A 20,803-nucleotide genomic window follows, 5' to 3' on the forward strand; every position below is an offset into this window, starting at 1 on the left:
TCTTGCTTTTGTTTTTTCTTTGCAATTTTTAATTTCTTTTGTTATTTTGTTATACATATCTTGGGTGATTTATCTACCTCTGCATACCTGTTTTTTTTGCAGAAACAAGTTGCAAATTCTGGTGCATCTGTAACTTTTTGCACTTTTGCATTGTGTTTGACAATTTTATTGTCTTTTAGGCCTTATTCACACATCAGTGTTCGGTCAGTGATTTCCATCAGTGATTGTGAGCCAAACCAGGTGCGGTTCTAAACATAGAACAGGTACAGGTCTTTCCTTTATACCTTATATTTGTGGAGGCTCCACTCCTTGTTTTGGCTCACAATCACTGGTGATAATCACTGACCAAAACACTGATGTGTGAATAAGGACTTAGTGAGAGAGGTGTGTATTTCCACAGCCTAAGGCCTCATGCACACGACCGTTCAGTTTTTTGCAGTCCGCAAATTGCAGATCCGCAAAACACGGAAGCCGCCCGTGTGCCTTCCGCAATTTTTGGAACAGAACAGGCGGCCCATTGTAGAAATGCCTATTCTTTTCCACAAAACGGACAAGAATAGGACATGTTATATATTTTTTTTCACTGGGCTACGTAACGGAGCAATGGATGTGGACAGCACACGGAGTGCTGTCCGCATCTTTTGCGGCCCCATTGAAGCGAATAGGTCCGCACCCGAGCCGCAAAAACTGCGGCTCGGATGCGGACCAGAAAAACGGTTGTTTGCATGAGGCCTAAAGCCCAATTGACACATCAGTGTTTGGTCAGTAATTTCCATCAATGTTTGTGAGCCAAAACTCCTTATAAACATCTCTGCGGAGTTCTATGCGGCCCAACCATATTTTTTACTATGTTCGGCGGTCTGCAAGTACATGCTAAACCTAGAATCTTACCTTGACTACCCTGTCCTTCTCCAGTGTGATCCTGTATCCATGCACATCCACGTTCACATACTTGACATAGGACACTCTACTGTTTCCTCCTCTGTGCTCATTAGCTGCTTCCACATTGAAGATAGCTAGATTTCCATTATGTTCACAGAGCTTGGAAAGAGTGTAGGTGCAGGTTCCCATAAAGTGGTGAACCTGGTTATCAAAGGTGTAATAATGAGGATCTCCATTGACCTCACATGATCCTGTGAATACAATGATAGATGACATCAATGTCACTGTTATACTTCTTCACTGAAAGTTATTTTACTATGGATAATGGGTGGATATATTTCTATATATCTGTACATAAATAAGTAATTTAAAGGAAGAATGTACATACTGTAGCTAAATCAATAAAAAAAAAGTAAGGCATTACATTTTTAGGCAAAATGCACATTTTTCCTTTGAAAACACTTTCTTTATAAATAAAAGAAAAACACATTGGAATGTACAGTAATATAGGAACATACAGTATTCTAAGGTGTGTTTTTTTTAGCGTAAGTGTCATGTGTTTGCCCATGAGTATAGCACTATTCCTGGCTTGTATATAACTTACATGAGTGTCAGGTTTTGGCCGGACAAAAACTGGTGCATGCACCATTTTTTCTCCTGTCGAAACCTTGTGCTTATGACAAAAAACAGCTGGATCTCATTATAGTCAATGAAGTCTGGCAGTGAATGGCAATATTCCACCAGGCCAGATACAGTGAACTCCAGCAGGCATGCCCACTTCTCCAGAATCTTTGCCAGATATACGACACAAGCGCGGCATATATCTGGTCATAAATGACCCCCTAAAGACATGTTTTTACTTTACCCGATGGACTTAAGGACTTACCAGCAGTTGGTGGAGTAGCTGGTGTCACGGGAGTAGTAGTTGGTACTTCTGATGAGAATAAGATAAAAAAAAGCATAGTAAAAAAAAAAATTAAAAAAATTAAAGGTCTGGAGATATTACATCTTATTTACTCCATATTGATTGTATACATATTTATTTGCTTAGATATTTGTATTATTTCATTATTCATTAGTTCAGACTAAATCATTAAAATGATTGGACGGTTAAGCATCTGCTATACAAATAAATACAGTAACAAGCTGTTAATATTGTGTGAAAAATAAAACAATATAAGGCACTTACTACATATGGTGTCTTCTTTCCAGTCTCCAACCGTGACTCCTGCACTTTCACAGGCAGCAGCATAAGACTCTAGTGCATTGCAGAATTGATCCTGGCTTCCTCCTGTGGCACAGAGATCATACACACAGTTCTCGAAATATAACTGTGGTAGAATGAGGTAATGACAGTTCTTAAAAGGACCACTGCCTGACAAGATGACTCTACATTCATCTTCATATTTGATTTCCAATGCAGGATCACAAGGCGGGGGATCAACAATACCATCTTCACAGCTAAAACACAGATAAGTGATGTTAAAAGGATAGTAATCATTCTCTAAATGTACACATTTTGCTAATATTTTTTGCACCAATGCATTTAAGTTCAAAATATAGAAACTTTACAAATAGTCTAGATTAAATATAGTGTACATTTTGTGAATAAAGCTCTTACATGACCTTATGGAACTGCAGTTGCAGGCCACAAACACAAAATGTGATTATGTATTGTGATTCTTCAATTATGTGTTGATAGGAAGGTACTAACACATGACTGTAGGATCAGACCACATGGATTAGTTTATAGTATGTAACTATAGAGACACATTGGAGTACATGGGAGCTAAAGACACAAAATGGTAGAATATCTTTAACCAAAATAAGTTGCTTCACTTTTTATTTTATATACATGGAAACAATAAAATATGTTACAGTAGTGGAAATAACATGTACTGGGATTGGCCACTTTCTGGTTACTGTTGACCAATGCGTTTGTGAGATGACTATATGGCACTTACTAATATAGCTTTTATTGAAATTCTGCACATTTTCTATATTTTATAGGGTTTGTCCCCTTGTTTACAAAGTATTTTGTACTGTTCACACAGAGGTCCTGTCCATAAGATGGCCGCTGATGGAGGGTCATGTGACCAGACAAATCACCTCCATGTGGAGTCTCCTCCATTCAAACACCCTGCACCTGCACTAAATTCCCAACAGAACAAGTGCAGATGGCAGGTGCAGTGTATTTGAATGGAGGAGACATGACATGGAGGTAATTTGCCTGGTCCCATGACTCTCCACCTTATGGACAGGACCTCCCCATGGACAGCACAAAATACTTTGTAAATAAGGGAGTAAGCCGAATAAAATATAGAGAATGGTGCAGAATTTCAACAAAGCTATATTAGTAAATGTCATAGAGTCATCTCACAAGCACATTGGTCAACAGTAACCAGAATGTGGCCAACCCCTTTAATCATGAATTGATGATTGCTTTTAAAGAGTTGTTGTCAGCAGGATAAAGAATATTAAACCAGCCATAATGCCTGGTTGGACTGGCCCTGCTGATTTGAAATATACCTTTCTTCTACCCATCCCTTGCTGCACTTAGAAGAAATAAGAGATTTTTTTTTTCGATATGCAAATAGGGACTTAAAGGCACCAAATGGTAGACCCAAGACACTCGGTGCACCTTAGTTTTCCTGCTCTGATTACTTGAACACTCATTTCTCCAACCAAATGCCTGGTCTTGTCAATCCAATGGAGGAGTGTCTAGGGAAGCTTGGCTATGATGATAAGGAGCTCTTTAGTGCACTTAAACCCTAATTTGCATATTTAAAAATTCCTTATTTCTTCTAAACCCAGTAATGGATTGGGGGAAGAAAGATAAGTTTTTAAATAGGAGGGTCAGCCCTACCAGGCATTATGGCTGGTTTAGTAGGTTTGATCCTGCTGGTAGATGCTCTCTAATAAAAAAGTTTTGACTCAATTATATAAACTGAAAGAAAAAAATAAAGTGAAGAATGAAAGACTAACTAGAAAATAAATGTAATTCTTTGTCTCTACTTACATCCAGTTATCATCGGCAACACGCCAGCTTTTTCCAAAGTCATTGGAATCAGATAGTATTAGACCTTCTGGAGTTAGAAAATCATCCAGTTGATTACCATTGTAGGTGCCACAGAGACCACACAGTTGTTCCTTATATTTCTCATTCACTTTGACAAGAAGTTCATGATCTCCGTTAAATTTAACTTCAAGTCCAAAGTCAGTTTGTAAGACAACAAAAGCACCACTCAACTGTATGTTGACGCCAGGTATTGAGGTCACAGGCAATATCATAATGTTTCCATTTACCTAAAGGAAAAAGGATGCGCAACATAGTCTTAACATAAGCATTTTGCTTAACACTTTGGAAACAGCAGTAATATGGAATTTTACTGTACCTCCACAACTTTATGTTTCCCCAAAGTGATATAAAGGTCATTGATCCGAACAGAAACTGAATTTATTGCTGTCCAGGAAGGGTTTCCTCTGTGTTCATTCCTTGTCGTGACTGAGAAGTTTGCAGATGATGAGTTTCCGCAGGTCTCCACTACTGTATAATTGCAAGCTCCTTGGAAATGATACAGTTTCCCATCAAAAGTTATATAGTGAGGATCTCCGTAAACATGACAGATGGCCGTGTTTGCTGCTACGCAAGTCTTGACGCCATTGTGAACTTTGCAGATTTCATTAGGTCCACAAGATTGCTCTATGCAGGTCACCTGATTGTTTCCTACACATTGGCAATATCTCTCACATTCCCCTGCCAAGAACGCTTCATTTTTCTGTAAAGTGCAGTACAATGTGTTAGTATGTACAGTATAGTAGAAGAATCTCCATTACCTTAAAGTTAAAAAGTCATCACGCCTGACCCTGTCAATCAAGTGAAGAGGGTGCAGCAGTTGCAGAGGGTGCAGAGCCTCTAGGAGTAACAGCAACACCCTCATTGCTCCTAAAGGCTCAATTGCATGTATTAAAACGTCATTTTCCTCAGCAACATATAAACGTGCACATATAAACATGGGACTAATACAGATGTCTTCAGCTGCCAAGCGCACATGCAGCAAGTCATCCAGTTCCATAGGTACAAATCCGCTGAAAGATGTCCTTTGAAGAGGTTAATTAGGATTAGAATTAAACAGCCAACATTTTCCCAGATACAGCACCATATTTGTGCATAGGCTATGTATGGTTTGGCAGCTCATGTTGATGGGGCTGGACTGTAATATTTGACAAAATCCATAGATAATAGTGGCACTGTTTCTGGGGAAAAAAAAGAAACACTTTTTCCTAATCCTGGACAACTCTTTTATATTTTGAGTAGCACATAATCCAAAATAAAATTATTATGGAGCTATTTTGATATCCATATTTTGTGGTAATTATGGTAATTTTTCAAAAAGATTTGAATCCAGACAAATCTAAATTTCTTAAGATTTATCCTGGGTGAATCGGAAAGAATAGGAATATCTAAAAGGAATATGCATATTAGCGTTACTTCCAAAAGGAAAAGATGCCAGCAGATGTGAGATACGCTACAATATTTTTCACAGAAACCCAGAGAAACATTTCCTGGCTTACAATAGTTCTCACACATAGTAGGTGCTCTCCATAATGCAACATAAAAAATGTGAACATAATGAAACCATCTGAAGATTTTCTTAATGTTTGGACATAACTGTAGCCATAGCAGGCATAGGGCCCAGAGGTGGGGTGCCCCAGTCAGGTTCAAGAACATTGTACCTTTTTATGGGGAATAACAATGTGGTGACTTTTTGTTATAATGTGGGTTTTCTGATATATGGTTCTATTATATATACCATTTATTATTATTGCTTATGCTGCTGTTTTAACTTTTTTACACTAGGTGTGGGGCTCCATCTTATTTGGCTATGGGACCCTATGAATTATAATTATGGCCCTGTGTGAAGGCATTATATTTATGAGGAAAGTAAGCCAAAAAGAGTAATCCACTGTGCCTTGCCTGCTAAGTGGGGTGGATTTGAAAGGAAATCGTCATGATTTCATTGAAAAGTGGGTGTGGTATAGGATGCACCATTTTGTGCCAAAATATTGGCACCAAATTATGTTGCCAAGTAAGCTGAACAAGAGTTGGAATGTAGTCTATCTATTATATAGGATAACTGCCCCACTGGGTTTATAATAACAAGCAATGACTGGTTTACAGTAGGTGTCACTGGAGCACATAATCTCAAAAATCAGTAACTAAGATATGTAGCAAGGCAGTAAATACTAACCTGATAGTATCTGTCTTCATAACTACATCCACAGTCACTGACAGGAACGCAAGTGCTTCCACTGAGTACAAAGCCACTATCACATTCACAACCATCAGTACATGGCTTATTGCAGTAGTCTGGTGCATTCTGATCTAAGCAGGTGGCTGGACAAGCACTGCCACATCCATTATAGTGACTGTTTGCAGGACATGCAATAGCTGGGTAAAAATATAATAAATACAAATATTACAACTATGAATACAATGGAATTTTTGCAAACAGAAATATCTATGAATTACATATCTTAAGGGAATACGTACGGCAAAAAGAACTGTTTCGCCAGACAACAGCAACTCCAGCCCTTTGACAGGCATCAGCATAGGCCTCTATTGCTTTACACAAAGTTTCATCTCCGAGTGCACAGAGATCAAACACACAGCTATCAAAGAAGCGTTCAGGATTGATTACTGATATGCATGCTTGGAATGGTCCATGCTTATTTATTAACAGACCACAGAAAGCATTACTTCCATAAAGTTCCTCAATCTCTGGTGAACATGGTGGAGGTGGTGTAGGGGTAACTATGTTACACAATGGGTCATCATCTTCCACCTTCCAGCTATCTCCTAGCTGATTTGAGTTTTGTGCCAACTGTCCATTGGGCATCAAGAAGTCATCATGTCGAATGCCATTAAAATTTCCGCACAGTCCACATGTCATGTTATAGTAGTAATTTATCAACCTTATAGATACAGTATGATCAGTATCGTAAGAGACGGTGAGGTAGAAATTAGTTTCTAGAACAATATATCTACCACTACTGGAGACATGCACATAATATATATCGGTTCCTCTGTAAAGTAGTGTTACTGGCAGATTAGTCCAGATTCCGTCAACCTAGAAAAACACAGTTTGCAAACTTTATTAGATCAAATTAAGGAAACCATATTTTCAATTTTTAATATTAATTCTTCATTGTTTACACCTACCAAAACTCTGCTGGGCTCATTTTTCACCATTGTTATTTTATAGATGGCAACCTCTACTGTAACGCTTTTTATCCAAGACACAGTTGGGTTCCCACGATGCTCGTTCTTGGCTTCAATATTAAAATGAGGCAAATACAAATTGGGATTGCAAGTCTTGGAGAGGGTATAGGTACATGTACCCATAAAGTGGATTACTTGTTTATCAAATGTGTTGTAGTGCGGGTCCCCATAGATTGTACATTCACCAAAGCTATAATCATAGCAGTCAAGGACTCCATTCTGCACATCACAAAACTGCCCAGATGCACATGAAGCAGAGTTACACACTAAGCTGCTTCCTGCTGATAGGCAGCTACATTTTGTAGCACATGAATCATCAGTCCAGAATTCAGAACCTACTGGGTAATGTTTTCCATCTTCCCAACATCCACACTGGTCACTTGGAACACACTTATTATTATAGAGGACATAGCCCGGGTCACAAATACATCCTTCAGTGCATGGCAGAGAGCAGGAGGATGGTGATGCTGGGTTAACACAAGTGGCTGGACAGGCAGTGCCACAAGGCTCATAGTGACTGTGTGGTGGACAATTCAGGGCTGTAAAATATACAAGATTTCATTGTTAGACAAAAAAAATCACCTTTATCTAGAGACCTTGACACTGATTATTCTCCTTTCTATTTTTCCATTCTATGTATTAACAGAGAATACAATGGCCTAGATTTACTAATCTTATAGATGGCATAGGTTTTCACAGGCTTTCTAGATCTACGCCAGACTTATCATGGTGGCTCAGGCTGGATGATAAATCTGGTGCAAGGATAGATACTTTTCTCTGGTTCTGTACCAACTATTGGTTGGTATACTTTTCAACCATTGGTGCCAAATGGTGCATCATAGGTCCTGCACCTTTTCTCTCATAGATCCACTCTTTTTCGGCTTGATAAGCTCCAGTGCTTGTCAAGCATGTTGGAAAAAAGTGTAGAAACCCTAGCTGTGCCAAATTGTGCCCCTTTTTAGATTTTTGGCACAGACACATTAGTAAATCTGGGCCAATAAGTTGCCTTTGATTATAGGATTCAAAGGATTGCAAAACTACTGGTTACTTAAAGGTATCACAGTGCACACAAGAAAAATGTAACTGACACATTCTACTCAGCTACATCTCTATATATGTGCCTGATATTGGTGTACTGAACTATCAACTATTGAAATATAGTCTAGCTCAAGAAAGACAACTCTAGTACTTACGGCAAAAAGTTGAATTTCTCCAAGGAAATACGTTGGCTCCTGCAGCATGACAAGCATCTGTATATGCTTGAAGATGATTACAGAGGATGTCTGGGTCTAGATGAAGTTCACACATGTCATGGAAACAATGTTCAAAGTATTCCCGAGGATCTACTATAGTATGGCAGTCTTGGAATACTCCGTCAAAGGGAAGCATCATGGCACAAGATTGATTGCTCTGAATGACACTTATTTCCTCCAGTGAACATGAAGGTTCGACTACAGAGGCTGGTAAACAACTGGTGAGATTAGAAAAAAAAATTGTTTACCGTTAGTATGATATCAATACAATAATGTGCCAAACACTTCTATACATAACATAGCGAGCCTCATGGATAACAATTGATGTGTTACCATTAATATTTCATCTTCTCTTTCATTTATTACCCTTATTACATTTTAATCTTTTTAAGTGGTTTACATGATGTTTAAGAATCTTAATATATTCCATATGTCCATCAAAGTGTTGCTTTTTGTAATATAGTGCTCCTAAACCACTTTATAAATCCTAACATCTCCAGCACATGCCAATGAGTCCCCATACTCATGAGCTCACGGCTCTCCCTGCCCGGCTGCTTCTGATTGACAGGTTTTTCCATATGAATCAGCAGCAGGTGGCTGGGGAAATCGGGGAGCTCATGAATATTCGTGACTCATCATTATGCACTGAAGCTGTTCAATACAAGATTTTGGGAAAATGGTTGGGTCAATTAAAGAAAGTGACCCAGAATTTAACTAGGGGGATCTGTAACTAGTTCATGTTGTCCTTAGTTAGGACACCATCAAACTGGTGACAGATTCCCTTTTAGTTCCATATAGTGATGACAGCATATAGCCAGAATTTTATCTGTGCAAAGGATTATGAGCTTTGTATCAGAAATGGAACCCCAAAAACTATCATGGTATATTAAGAAATTAATCAGTAGATCATTTTTTAACTACTTTCATAGATGAGAACAAATGTATCACTCTTTGGTTTTGTTGATAATATAGCATTATCAATCTATGTGTAAGGCTATTAAAGGGGTTGTCCCAGATAATAAAAAATCTTGGACAACATCTACAATTGCTTAGCATAAAAAACTATGATATATTCACCGGTTATCCAGTGATGTTCTCTGTGGCGCTGGCCCAGTACTCCTGCGCCGGTTGGTCATATGCCAGGATACAGCACATGACAGCTGCAGCCAATCACTAACCTCAGCAATCTACATCTGAAGACAGTGATTGGCTGCAGTGATAATGTGACAAACCCAGGCACGTGAATGTGCATGTCACTGACACAGTAGTGTGCACAATGATGTGCCTTGAATTGGTGCATCACTGCTGCAGCCAATCACTGTCCTCAGCTGTAGACTGCTGAGCCATACCGTACCCAAGCACATCACAGCTAGTGTTTGCAGAAAAACAGTAGCAGCAGAGAACAGTCCAGGAGAAAACAGTATTTCATGTTTTTATTTTATGTTCAGATATTGTAGGGATTGTCTGAGATTTTAATTATCTCTAACAACCCCTTTTATGAAAATAAAGCTTTATTTTAACTAGTGGATGAAGATAGACAGTGGATATCTGAACAGCATATCTTTCTTTTTCTCTCACTTGACCTACTTTTGGTGGAGTGAAATGCATTGGACATAGTTTTCTTTCTTTATTCCTTTTTTATTGTTTTCAATTAGAATTTTAATGTCATAAATATGAACATCTTACCTGGTATCACTGCCAACTTGCCAGCTGTTCCCATAGCTTACAGAGTCTGTCTCTTTAAGTCCATCAGGGTTGAGATTATCATCCTCTTTTATTAAATTAAAATTGCCACAAATTCCACATACTTTATTTTTGTAGGCTCTGGATAAAGTAACTTCTACCCTGTGATCTCCATCATATTTTACTTGTAGGCCAAATGCAGCTGTGATAGCAGCATACTGCCCACTGAAGCCAATGAATATATCCGGAGTTAAACTCAATGGCAGCAGCTGGACCTGTCCATTGACCTGTATAGGTTTTAGTGGATCAGAAAAAGAAAACATTACAAATCAGGATGAAAAAACCTAGCCTTCCCAATAATATCACATGGATTTGATTGTATTGTAGCTTTAAAATGACTAATATGCTTTTATACAACATAGTAAGACTGTGTGGAGACACCCTATTGGTAAGGTGAATAATAACACCCAGTTGTAAGTTAGACCTGGGCTACATGTAGATGTTTTGTTGTAAAGCTGATTGATTTGACTATTGAGCTACTGTACAACTGAAATACAAAGGAATACATTGATTTGAGCTGTAAAAAGTTTCTATAACCTTATTAACTAAAAGCAGTGAAATAAAATAAAAAAATCTATTTCCCCCAATTCATCACCACTTTTATGGTTTTATTTTTTATTTTACCACACACCTTGCCTTTAGTACATTTCTTAATTCATTGGTCACCTCATTATTCTGAAATATGGAAGCCATTTTAATTGTTAATTCCCTGACTATAAATTAAACATTAAATGATTCCCTGGATTAGAACGCCTTGACTAGTGTTTTACTGGATAGTCACAACTGTAATGCTAAAATAGCAAAAGGGAAGCAAAAAACAGCTAGTTGGTCCTAAACGTACCTTTACCACCTTCTGTTTTCCTAGACTGATTTGGTAGCTGTGAACATAGACTGTGACTCCTTTCACATAGGACACGTGTGTGAGTCCTCCTCTGTACTCATGATCAACTTCTACATTGAAGTATGGCAAAGTGCTATTGACCTCGCACAGTTTTGTCAGTGTGTAAGTGCAGTTTCCCATGAAGGTATGGGCATAGTTATCAAAGGTGAAGTAATGAGGATCACCATAACCGCTACATGTTCCCCCTGCAGATAAACACATGGATTTGGTATGAAATGCTTGTAAAAAGTTTAGATAAGCACCTTAAAGGGGTTGTCCATAAATTTACTAGTGATAACCAATCCTCAAAATAGCCCCTTGACTATCTGGTAGACTGGGGTCCAACATCGCAAACCCGTGATAATCAGCTGTTCTGCAGTAGCTCTAGCACCAGAACTACACAGCTCCATCCATTGTGTAGTGAATGGTAATGGTTACTTCAGTGCTGCTCCCATTAACTTCAACTTCAACCACTACAACCATCTACACAATGGACAGAGCTGTACAGAGCAATAGCTTCTACAGTCGACTGGGGGATATTGTGGGCTGTCGGACCCTTGCTGATCAGATATTTATGGTCTGTCCTGAGGATAGGCCATCACTTGTAAAATTGTACCAACTCCTTTAAGCCTTTTAAAGCCATCGACATTTGAAAACAGCACCTCCAACTTTCCACATACCCGATACTTCTGGAGGAGAGGTCGGCTTTGATGCCGTTGGAGGAGTTGGTGTAATAGTTGAACTGGGAGCTTCAGTTGCTCTTGGTTCTATTTCAAAGAAAATCAGTAAAAAACACACAGTAAACAATTTATTATGGTTCATTAGAAATTTACATTTACAAATAAGGGATGTGGAACATGTTATCTTTTTTCTGTCAGAATCTGGCCTAAATTGAAGTCATGATGAGCTACACGAAGTCCCTATATGTGTTTGTGTTCTGCTTTTTTTACTCTAAGACAGGGGTCAGCAACTTTCGGCAATCCAGCTGCTGTGAAACTACAATTCCCAGCATGCTCCATTCATTTCTATGGGAGTTCAGAGAAGAGCATGCATGCTGGCAGTTGTAGTTTTACAACACCTGGAGTGCCGTAGGTTGCCTACCCATGCTCTAAGGCTTCATACACGCAACCGTAATTTGTATTCTTGGCTGATCCGCATTTTTTGCAGATTGCACTATGAATCTGCAAAAAAAACAAAAAAAACAGCAATCACATTTCTGTGCAGCACATGTCTCCCTGGTGTCTATTACACAAATTAGAGAACTTGTCCTATTCTTGTCCATATTGCAAACATGAATAGTCATTTGTAGTAATGGGAGTGAGAAAAAGGCAGATTGCACATGGAAGGTGTCCATATTTTGTGGATTCATGGTTTGCAGATCCGCAATAAAGACACGGTCGTGTGCATGAGACCTTATAAATATTAGTCGACTATGTGAACCTGTAAATCAATACTACCCAGCAGAGCTCACATGTCATGGAGCAAGCACAGAGCCTGCCGACATGAGCTGAAAGACACCGTGCGTGCAGCCTCTCCATGAGTTCAGAGAGCGCAGGCTGCCCTATTTCTCAACCTGCTTCTGCTTTAATGATTCAATTATATATCAAATGAAATATATTAGGGAATGGCATAGCTAATGACAGCAGTATGGATGTTTATTAGATCACATGTTAAAATATTTTTTTTAAATGCCATTTACCACAAGGTCCTCTCTTCACTCCAATATTGTCGATGGCTGTGTCTCCAAATTCTGTCAAACCTCGAACAGCTTCAAAGGAGACCTAAAATGCAAAAGAGCTCAATAGTCAGATGTTATAATATGGGCGTGAAACAAACTACACTATGATTTCCTATCATAATAGAATTTCCAGCATAAAAGTAACTAATTTCAATCCACTACTTCCACCTTTTGTAATTCAATGATTTACAAAATTAAATGGAAATGGACAGACCAGTATTACTGGGCAACTAATACCTGACTACCCATACTGCTGACCAAGTGCATCCGATCTAATTAAATATACTGCTTTACATTACAACAGTTAGTTGAAAATCCTCTAGATGGCGGTATTTCCTAAACTACGGTACTGTTTCAGAAAGAAAGCTACATATTTCAATTCTGATTATCTTAGGTTTTTTTCTTCTGTAAATTGACTTTACCTGAATATCAGTTTGCCTTGTTACAGAAAAAGAGACTGAGCCATACAACCAGTCAGATCCTTGTTGTCCCGTTCTTTGCCAAACAATGTATGAAGCAGTGTCATCCTTGACAATGACGTTGAGCTGGTTCTCATTTTCAGAGCCATACATGTGGTACCAGAAATCTATACATACATCCCCGTTGATGGCCAGGAGCCTGCTGTCAAGCTTTACTTTATCACCTGGGATTAGGTTGGTTGCTTCTTGATAGAGATAATACCCAACTGGAAGGAAATAAATGTCAATAATATTGTGGGCAGTGAGGGATTCAGATAATACCGTCATAGGGACAGACTGTAGAACTATGGAAGAACTATAACGCTTTGGGCCAAGTCTGTCAAACACTAGTCCTAATTTGCAGTATAAAATTATTTCTTTAGATACAAATACCTACGTTTAATATCCTCTGACCACCGACCACATCTATACCTCCCTTGTTATGAAAGTAAGAGACTAATGATATATTTCTGCTCCTTTATGCAATAATTGACATAGGCACAATGCAAACCAGGAGCAATCAATTCATAGACATAATTATTTATTTCACTTTCTGAATATAGATGGGAATATTTATATGGGTTCTGAGAAAGGATTTTGTCAACTAATTCTAGGGATACGGCCACAAGGTTAGGATTCCTGATGCAGTTTTGGAAGCCAAAACCATGAGTAAATAAAAAAAAAGAGGAGAAGTCGTATCTGTTCTTTTTTACTTAATATCTCTTTTTATGATTCTCTTCTGATTTTGGCTTCCAAAACTGCATCAGCAAACCTAACCCAATAGTCCTGGAAATGAACTGTGAAATTTCTTAAAGGAACCTTTTACACAAGCAGCTGTCTCCACTTCTTGAATGATGAGTATCTGTGACAATAAAAAAATTAAAATATTCTTACATCCATCAGGAAAGTCTCCATCTGGGCCGGTGTCTGCTGTTGGAGTGCTTAATTTTGCTCTGATCCAGTCTCCATCATCATCACCTCCATAGTGTTGTTTCCAATCACATAGTGGCGTAGTGTTATCATTAAAATTACAGTATAATAAATAATCTGAAAAAATAGGTCAATATCAGGCATATAAAGCACTGTGAAATACAGTAATTGAAATACACATTAATAACGTAGATGCTTATAAACTTTCCAAATACACATGGGAAATGGTTTGAGCATGAATTTTCTGTATCCATTACTATTAGGCTATGTTCACACAATATGGACTATGGATTCTATAGCTTAGTCTAGACAGTATCTAAATCAGTTCCACAGGTAGTCGATGTGAATTTGGGTTTCTATGCCCCATTTATGTGCTCCAAAAATGTCCTCAATATAACATGGCCATAGATTTTACAATCCGCAGCATGGTTAGTAAACAGATTCTGCTCAACAAATCACTTGATTCATTCTATCGACTCTCATTGAATTGAAGCTAATCCACATGCAAATTCCTGTAGAAATACGAGCTTTAGATGTGAGCCCCACCTTTCCTCCTCCATACTTACAAACTTGGCTTAGCTAAAAGTGCACGTGTGCTAAGGGGAGAAGCTACATCCTTTTCCCCCCAAAGAACTGCACTCAGAGGGGACTTTAGACTCCCCATACACATTTGAGAGCCCTCCGGTCTAACCAAGATCGGTAGGCTGAAGGGGTTCTCTGTGCTACAGATATTGATGATCTATCCTCAGGATAGGTCATCAACATCATATCGGTGGGGGTCCAACACAAGGACCCCCACCGATAATTAGCTGTTTGATGCTGCCATTGAGCCAGAAGGTAATTGTGTACAGGGCAGAAGCAGATGGCTCCATACTCTGTTTAGTTTCTGATGCCAGTGAACTGAAGCTAAGCTTCCTTTCACTTGAATGGTTGCTTAACTGCAGTACTATGGCGTGGCCACTACACAGTGTATGGATCAGTCTGCTTCCAGCATTATGCATTGTATACTCTCTGGCCCCACGACGGCCTGAAACAGCTGCAAACGATCTGATCTTAATGACCTGCTTGGAGGAGAAGTTATCAATATCTGTAGCCCAGAAAATTCCTTTAAATCTAATGCGTATAGCCACCCTTACAAGGGAGTATGTCTAATCAATATCAGACATTTGCCAATCCTCTGCTCTCCTCAAATGCTGTTCTAGCATTCTCAAGGAAGGAATATGTCTTTATAATGCAATTTTTCAACTTGTGTGCAGTGATGAGTATTTATGAGATTTTGCTCAGTATTTCCCCAATATTTCCAATGTATGTTCAGCAGAAGTCATTGTCCTTCAGTAATATAAAAAGTGTAGATGAAATGTTTACAACATAGGACTACAGTAGATGACTATTGCTTCTCATAGTTCAACACTCCATGCAATGTTCTTATCATGAAACTGCTCATTGTTGAACATACTGCACTTATCAATTAACCTGTGTCATTTCAAACTACTATTAAAGGGGAAAAGCAAGGAAAGGGCATGAAATAAATGGTTACTTATTTGCCATCTAAGGGCAAAGTTTATATTTAATTAGAATTAAGCAAAGATGATTGGAAGCTCAAGCCGCTGGTTATAGCCATGTAGTTAATACAAATCTAGTATCATTCAGGGAACTGAGAAAGGTGACACGTCCTTCACGTCGGTGACTGTGTGTCCAACGTTCTCCTCTATTTATTAAGAATGTACTGCTTTTCTACATGATATAGATAAATATGATTTCATCATGGATGGGGGGTATACAATTATTACATACCAGCATCTGGATCCCGCTCATTTAACACATGCCTTGGATTTGCCCTGAAAAAAAACATATGGTTACAGTAGTTTAATAAAGGGAACAATTGATACAATTGCATTTGTCTAAGCCGTAAGTCATACACTAGGCCAAAAAAAGGAGACCTGACTAGAAAACCTTTAATACATATGTGTGCATAGAAGACACAAAATTTGACATGTAACAAAAAAAGAATTCAATTAAAACAGAGAAAATGTATTAAATGCATTTTCCTGCATATAGAACACATTAGGTACCATAAATAGTGGTACATGACCTAACCTAGTGGCTTACAGATACACAGGGCTAATAGATGACTTAAAGGGGTTGTCCAGCCTTGGAGAAGACAATCCCTGGGGTCCTTCCCTGTCCACCTGAACATAAAAAAACTCACCTGCCAATGGTTAGTATCTAGCCATTTCAGCTTCCCACAAGGCCAGGAAGCAGCTTGGTCCCATGACTACTGTGCCACACAGGCCTTAGCAATCACAGCAGCTTCAATGCTATGTCACAGTATCGACGTACTGTTGAATCTACTGTGACCATGGTCACAGGACAAAGCTGCCTCCTGGTCCTGACGGGACTGGATGTGAACGGAACAGCGGAGGGACCTCAGACAGGTGAGTGTTTCTTTATGTTCAGAGAGACAGGGGAGAAACCCACAGGTTGTCGGCTCCAAGACCAGGGTTGGATGAGATAAGAAAACAGGGTGCACACTTGCCACTTGAGCTGTAACAAGATACACAGCCCGTGGACAATGATGAGTCTGTTTAGGCTAAAAGAAAAATAAGGCGTTCCTTTTTAATCTAATATAACCCCTTTAATGAACACTACTTTTGGAAAACATGATTAATAAAACTTAACTATACATTTTATTTAAAATCAATTGGATAATAAAGGGCTTCAATTTATTTCCAATGGGAATCAACTACAGCAGGATTCACCAACCTACGGCACTTCAGCTATTGTAAAACTACAACCCCTAGCATGCTCCATACAGTTCTACAGAAGTTCCATAAAACAGCCAAGTGTGCATGCTGGGAGCTGTAGTTTCGTAATACCTGCAGTGCCAGAGGTTGCTTACCCCCAATCTAAATGTACTTGCTCTTGAAACCAAGACTATGTGATTACACACAAGGCTTGACGTAGGCTTGCTAATCTCTGAAGAGAGGTTGATTATCTGTATGAGACCAATGTCATGTACAATAGGGATGGTGGAGATCAATGTCTGTTGACAACTGTAGTGAACTTTGGCTAACATTATGACTAGTTATAATATTAGATAATGATTGAAAGATGAGATCACGCTTTTTAAGCAATTCTTTATTCCAGTGTTTCCTTTTGGTCTCATCATTTACAAGTTACAATTAGGGCTGAGTTGCACTTACAGATTATCTGACAGATTTTCTGACCAATCATTGGTCAGATGGCCAGTTACACACACAAATTGTTCGTTATACACATTAACTATCGGTCTGATTGGACAGATATTGGTCAGATAATCTGTTGGTGTAATATAGCTCTTTCTGTGACCTTAATCCAAATAACATGTAATATAATTTAAATCACATCTGGCAACAGAAGAATCTGATAAGTCATAAATGCCAGGGCTGGACTTTGATTATAAAACAGCCCTGCCACACAAACTCCACCAGCCCCTGCCTGATACTGTATAAAAATGGTCCGAAAGCACATGGTGGGGAATTTAGCTTTATGTGGTCATGCCCCTATATAAACCATCAATAAAGAAAAGCAAATAAAAGAGGAACACAAAAATGCCTAATCACATATTCAAGGACATACGTTACTGTCCTTTGGCACCAAAATACCTCCTGTGCAGCATATAATATCTTCCAGCAGTGCCAAATAAACACCACCATGCAGCACAAATGCCACCCCAGAAGAACCAAATACCACAGTGCAGCACAAAATATCTCCCCAAAAGCACCAAATAGCCTGTGCAGTACAAAATATATCCACAGCAGCACCAAATAAATATCCCCATGAAGTATAAAATACCTAGCATTATTGTCCTATGACAAGCTCTCCCACAATAGCTGATGTATTGTTCCATGACAACCCTTTCCTCACTGGCAACTCTATTGTCACCTGACAACAACTTCCCCCACAGACTGAAGTATTGTCCGCTGACCACCCATCCCAAACTGTCAGCAGTATTGTCTCCTGATCACCCATCCCACACTGGTAGCAGTATTGTCCTCTGACAACCTCTCCCCCACTGGCTGCAGTATTGAACCTGACCACCCTTCAAACTGGGGAAGAGGAAAACCAGTTTAGTTGCCCATAGCAACCAAGGAGCCCTGAAAAATAAAAAGTGGAATCTGATTGGTTGCTATGGGCATCTAAGCCAGTTTTCCTTCACACCGGTTTTACAAAATCTACCTCCACATCTAGCAAAAATACACATGATCAGACATTTTGCTGGGATATATTTGGTGGCAATAACATTTAGTTCTATTCTGTAAAGATTTCACAAGCTGTATTAAAATGATAGAGGAGTGACAGCAGCAGTGCATCGGCTCATAATTAATATTTAGCAATTATCATGAAAAATAGCTCCAGATGGAGAAGATATGTCAATACGCTGATGAGTACATATACAGAAGAGGAGGATATCAAAGAGATGATCATTTAATATAGCAACAAGCAGGACAAGGAACAGGGACAGAATTGTGTATGTATGATGGGCACTAATGGTCTTGTCAGAATAAAAAAGAATCTGAAGATCTTGTAGTTAAAGAACCTCATTTCTGAAAGAGTTTGTGTCAGCACCTGCATATAATTTATAAAGAATAAGTAAATGGTAGTAACCTTTGGCTATAGCAACCCAACAACATGAGGGAATACAATCAAGGAGATTTATTAATACAGGAAAAGTGGATTATCCATAGCAACCAATCAGATTGATTCTTTCATTTTTCAAAGAAGCGCTGAAGAATGAAAAGTAGAATCTGATTGGTTGCTGTGGGTAACTAGGCCATTTTTCATTTACACCAGTTTTCATAACTCTCCCCTAATGTATCTAAATGTGGCATTGGAGTCATGAGAGAGAGCACAATGGATGAAAAAGCGAGAAAAAGGAAGGGGACTATTTAGGTAAATTAATAATAAAAAAGGTAAATGACCAATGCATGATGACTACAATGTTTTACTCTAGCTTTACACAAAGATTAATTCCTTTTAGATATAGCCGTGATGGAAAATGGACAATGAAAATGGATGACTTCAACAATTGATGATAGACAGTCATTGTCCGCAAAGAAATTGGCTGATAATCGCTAGTCTACAGAAGATCCTATAAAGTTCCTGGAAAAAATTGTTCCTCCTTTGCCCAGTGTCATTAAAGATGTATGGCCAGTTTAGCTGAACATAACTGACAGTGTGGGCAAAGATAAGTATGGCTGCATCAGCTTCATCGTTCACCAGGCAATCGCTTGTTCAACAGTTCTTCAAAATACCACAATACTCCTGTCTAATGTGTATAGACTTCTGGCCGGAGTCGGATCTTGGCATAGTTTATTTTGTTAGATATTGACGGGACGAATGGTTCAAAGTAACATATCACTAATGCCAATTACGTTACAGATTTACTGGTTGAAGGCAGAGAGAAATTATTGGAATGAGACAAGAAGAGGAAATGGTATGTATAACATTACTAAAGCTACTAAAACAAATACAGTGGAAAATGTACCTTTAAAAGGGTTTTCCAAGATTATTATACTAATGACCTATACTCTGGACAGGTCATCAGTATCTGATCAATGGGGGTCTCACACCCGGGACACTCGCCAGTCAGCTGTTTAAGAAGGCAGTGACGACACTTTCATCATTCATGTGGCCTAGACGCAGCTCAGCCCCATACAAGTGAATGGGGCTGAACGTGATACCAAGCACAGCCACTGTCTAATGTAAGGAGAAGCAAGAAGAAGGCAACGGTGCTCACAGGAGCGCCAGTGCCTTCTCATGCAGCTGATCAGCAGGGGTCCTGGGTGTCGAACCACTATCAACCAGAGGACAGGTCATCAGTATTAAAAGTATCGGAAAAATCCTTTTAATTCATATTATCAACTTAAATGAAATTTGCAATATTGCCTGCTAACGTACCAGACAAATGTAGTTATAATTATAGTTAACGTACCACACAAATATCATTATTTTAAGTGTGTTCTTTCTTCCGATATAAATCTGCAAATCCCCTTATTCCTTTTACATAATTTAAGAGCTATGTGGTGATTTAGGCTACTTTCACACTTGCGTTGTTCTTTTCCGGCATAGAGTTCCGTCACAGGGGCTCTATACCGGAAAAGAACTGATCAGGTATGTCCCCATGCATTCTGAATGGAGAGTAATCCGTTCAGTTTGCATCAGGATGTCTTCAGTTCAGTCGTTTTGACTGATCAGGCAAAAGAGAAAACCGTAGCATGCTACGGTTTTATCTCCGGCTAAAAAAACTGAAGACTTGCCTGAATGCCGGATCAGGCATTTTTCCCATAGGAATGTATTAGTGCCGGATCCGGCATTCAGAATACCGGAATGCCGGATCCGTTCTTCCGGTATGCGCATGCGCAGACTGAAAAAAATGTGAAAAAATAAATGCCGGATCCGTTTTTGCCGGATGACACCGGAAAGACGGATCCGGCATTTCAATGCATTTTTTCGACTGATCAGGCATTTTTAAGACTGATCAGGATCCTGATCAGTCTTACTAATGCCATCAGTTAGCATACATTTTGCCTGATCCGGCAGGCAGTTCCGGCGACGGAACTGCTTGCCGGATCTCTCTGCCGCAAGTGTGAAAGT

The 20,803-nt window shown here is 39.0% G+C and overlaps 1 protein-coding gene across 1 annotated transcript in view; it reads right to left on the bottom strand.

Moving 5' to 3' along the window:
* LOC120999132 (IgGFc-binding protein-like) overlaps positions 1-10,424 on the bottom strand; it is a 59,811-nt gene extending 49,387 nt beyond the window's left edge. Inside the window, exons 1-10 of the mRNA XM_040430006.1 lie at positions 10,105-10,424; positions 8,359-8,636; positions 7,106-7,704; positions 6,437-7,013; positions 6,135-6,334; positions 4,278-4,661; positions 3,902-4,188; positions 2,072-2,343; positions 1,769-1,816; positions 892-1,133 (exon numbers count right to left, since the gene is read on the bottom strand). Coding sequence (XP_040285940.1) covers positions 892-1,133; positions 1,769-1,816; positions 2,072-2,343; positions 3,902-4,188; positions 4,278-4,661; positions 6,135-6,334; positions 6,437-7,013; positions 7,106-7,704; positions 8,359-8,636; positions 10,105-10,424 — 3,207 coding nt within the window. The remainder of the gene's footprint in view (positions 1-891; positions 1,134-1,768; positions 1,817-2,071; positions 2,344-3,901; positions 4,189-4,277; positions 4,662-6,134; positions 6,335-6,436; positions 7,014-7,105; positions 7,705-8,358; positions 8,637-10,104) is intronic.
* Between the last annotated feature and the right edge of the window lie 10,379 nt (positions 10,425-20,803).

Source organism: Bufo bufo, chromosome 4 (assembly GCF_905171765.1).
Source record: "Bufo bufo chromosome 4, aBufBuf1.1, whole genome shotgun sequence".
Lineage (NCBI taxonomy): Eukaryota > Metazoa > Chordata > Amphibia > Anura > Bufonidae > Bufo > Bufo bufo.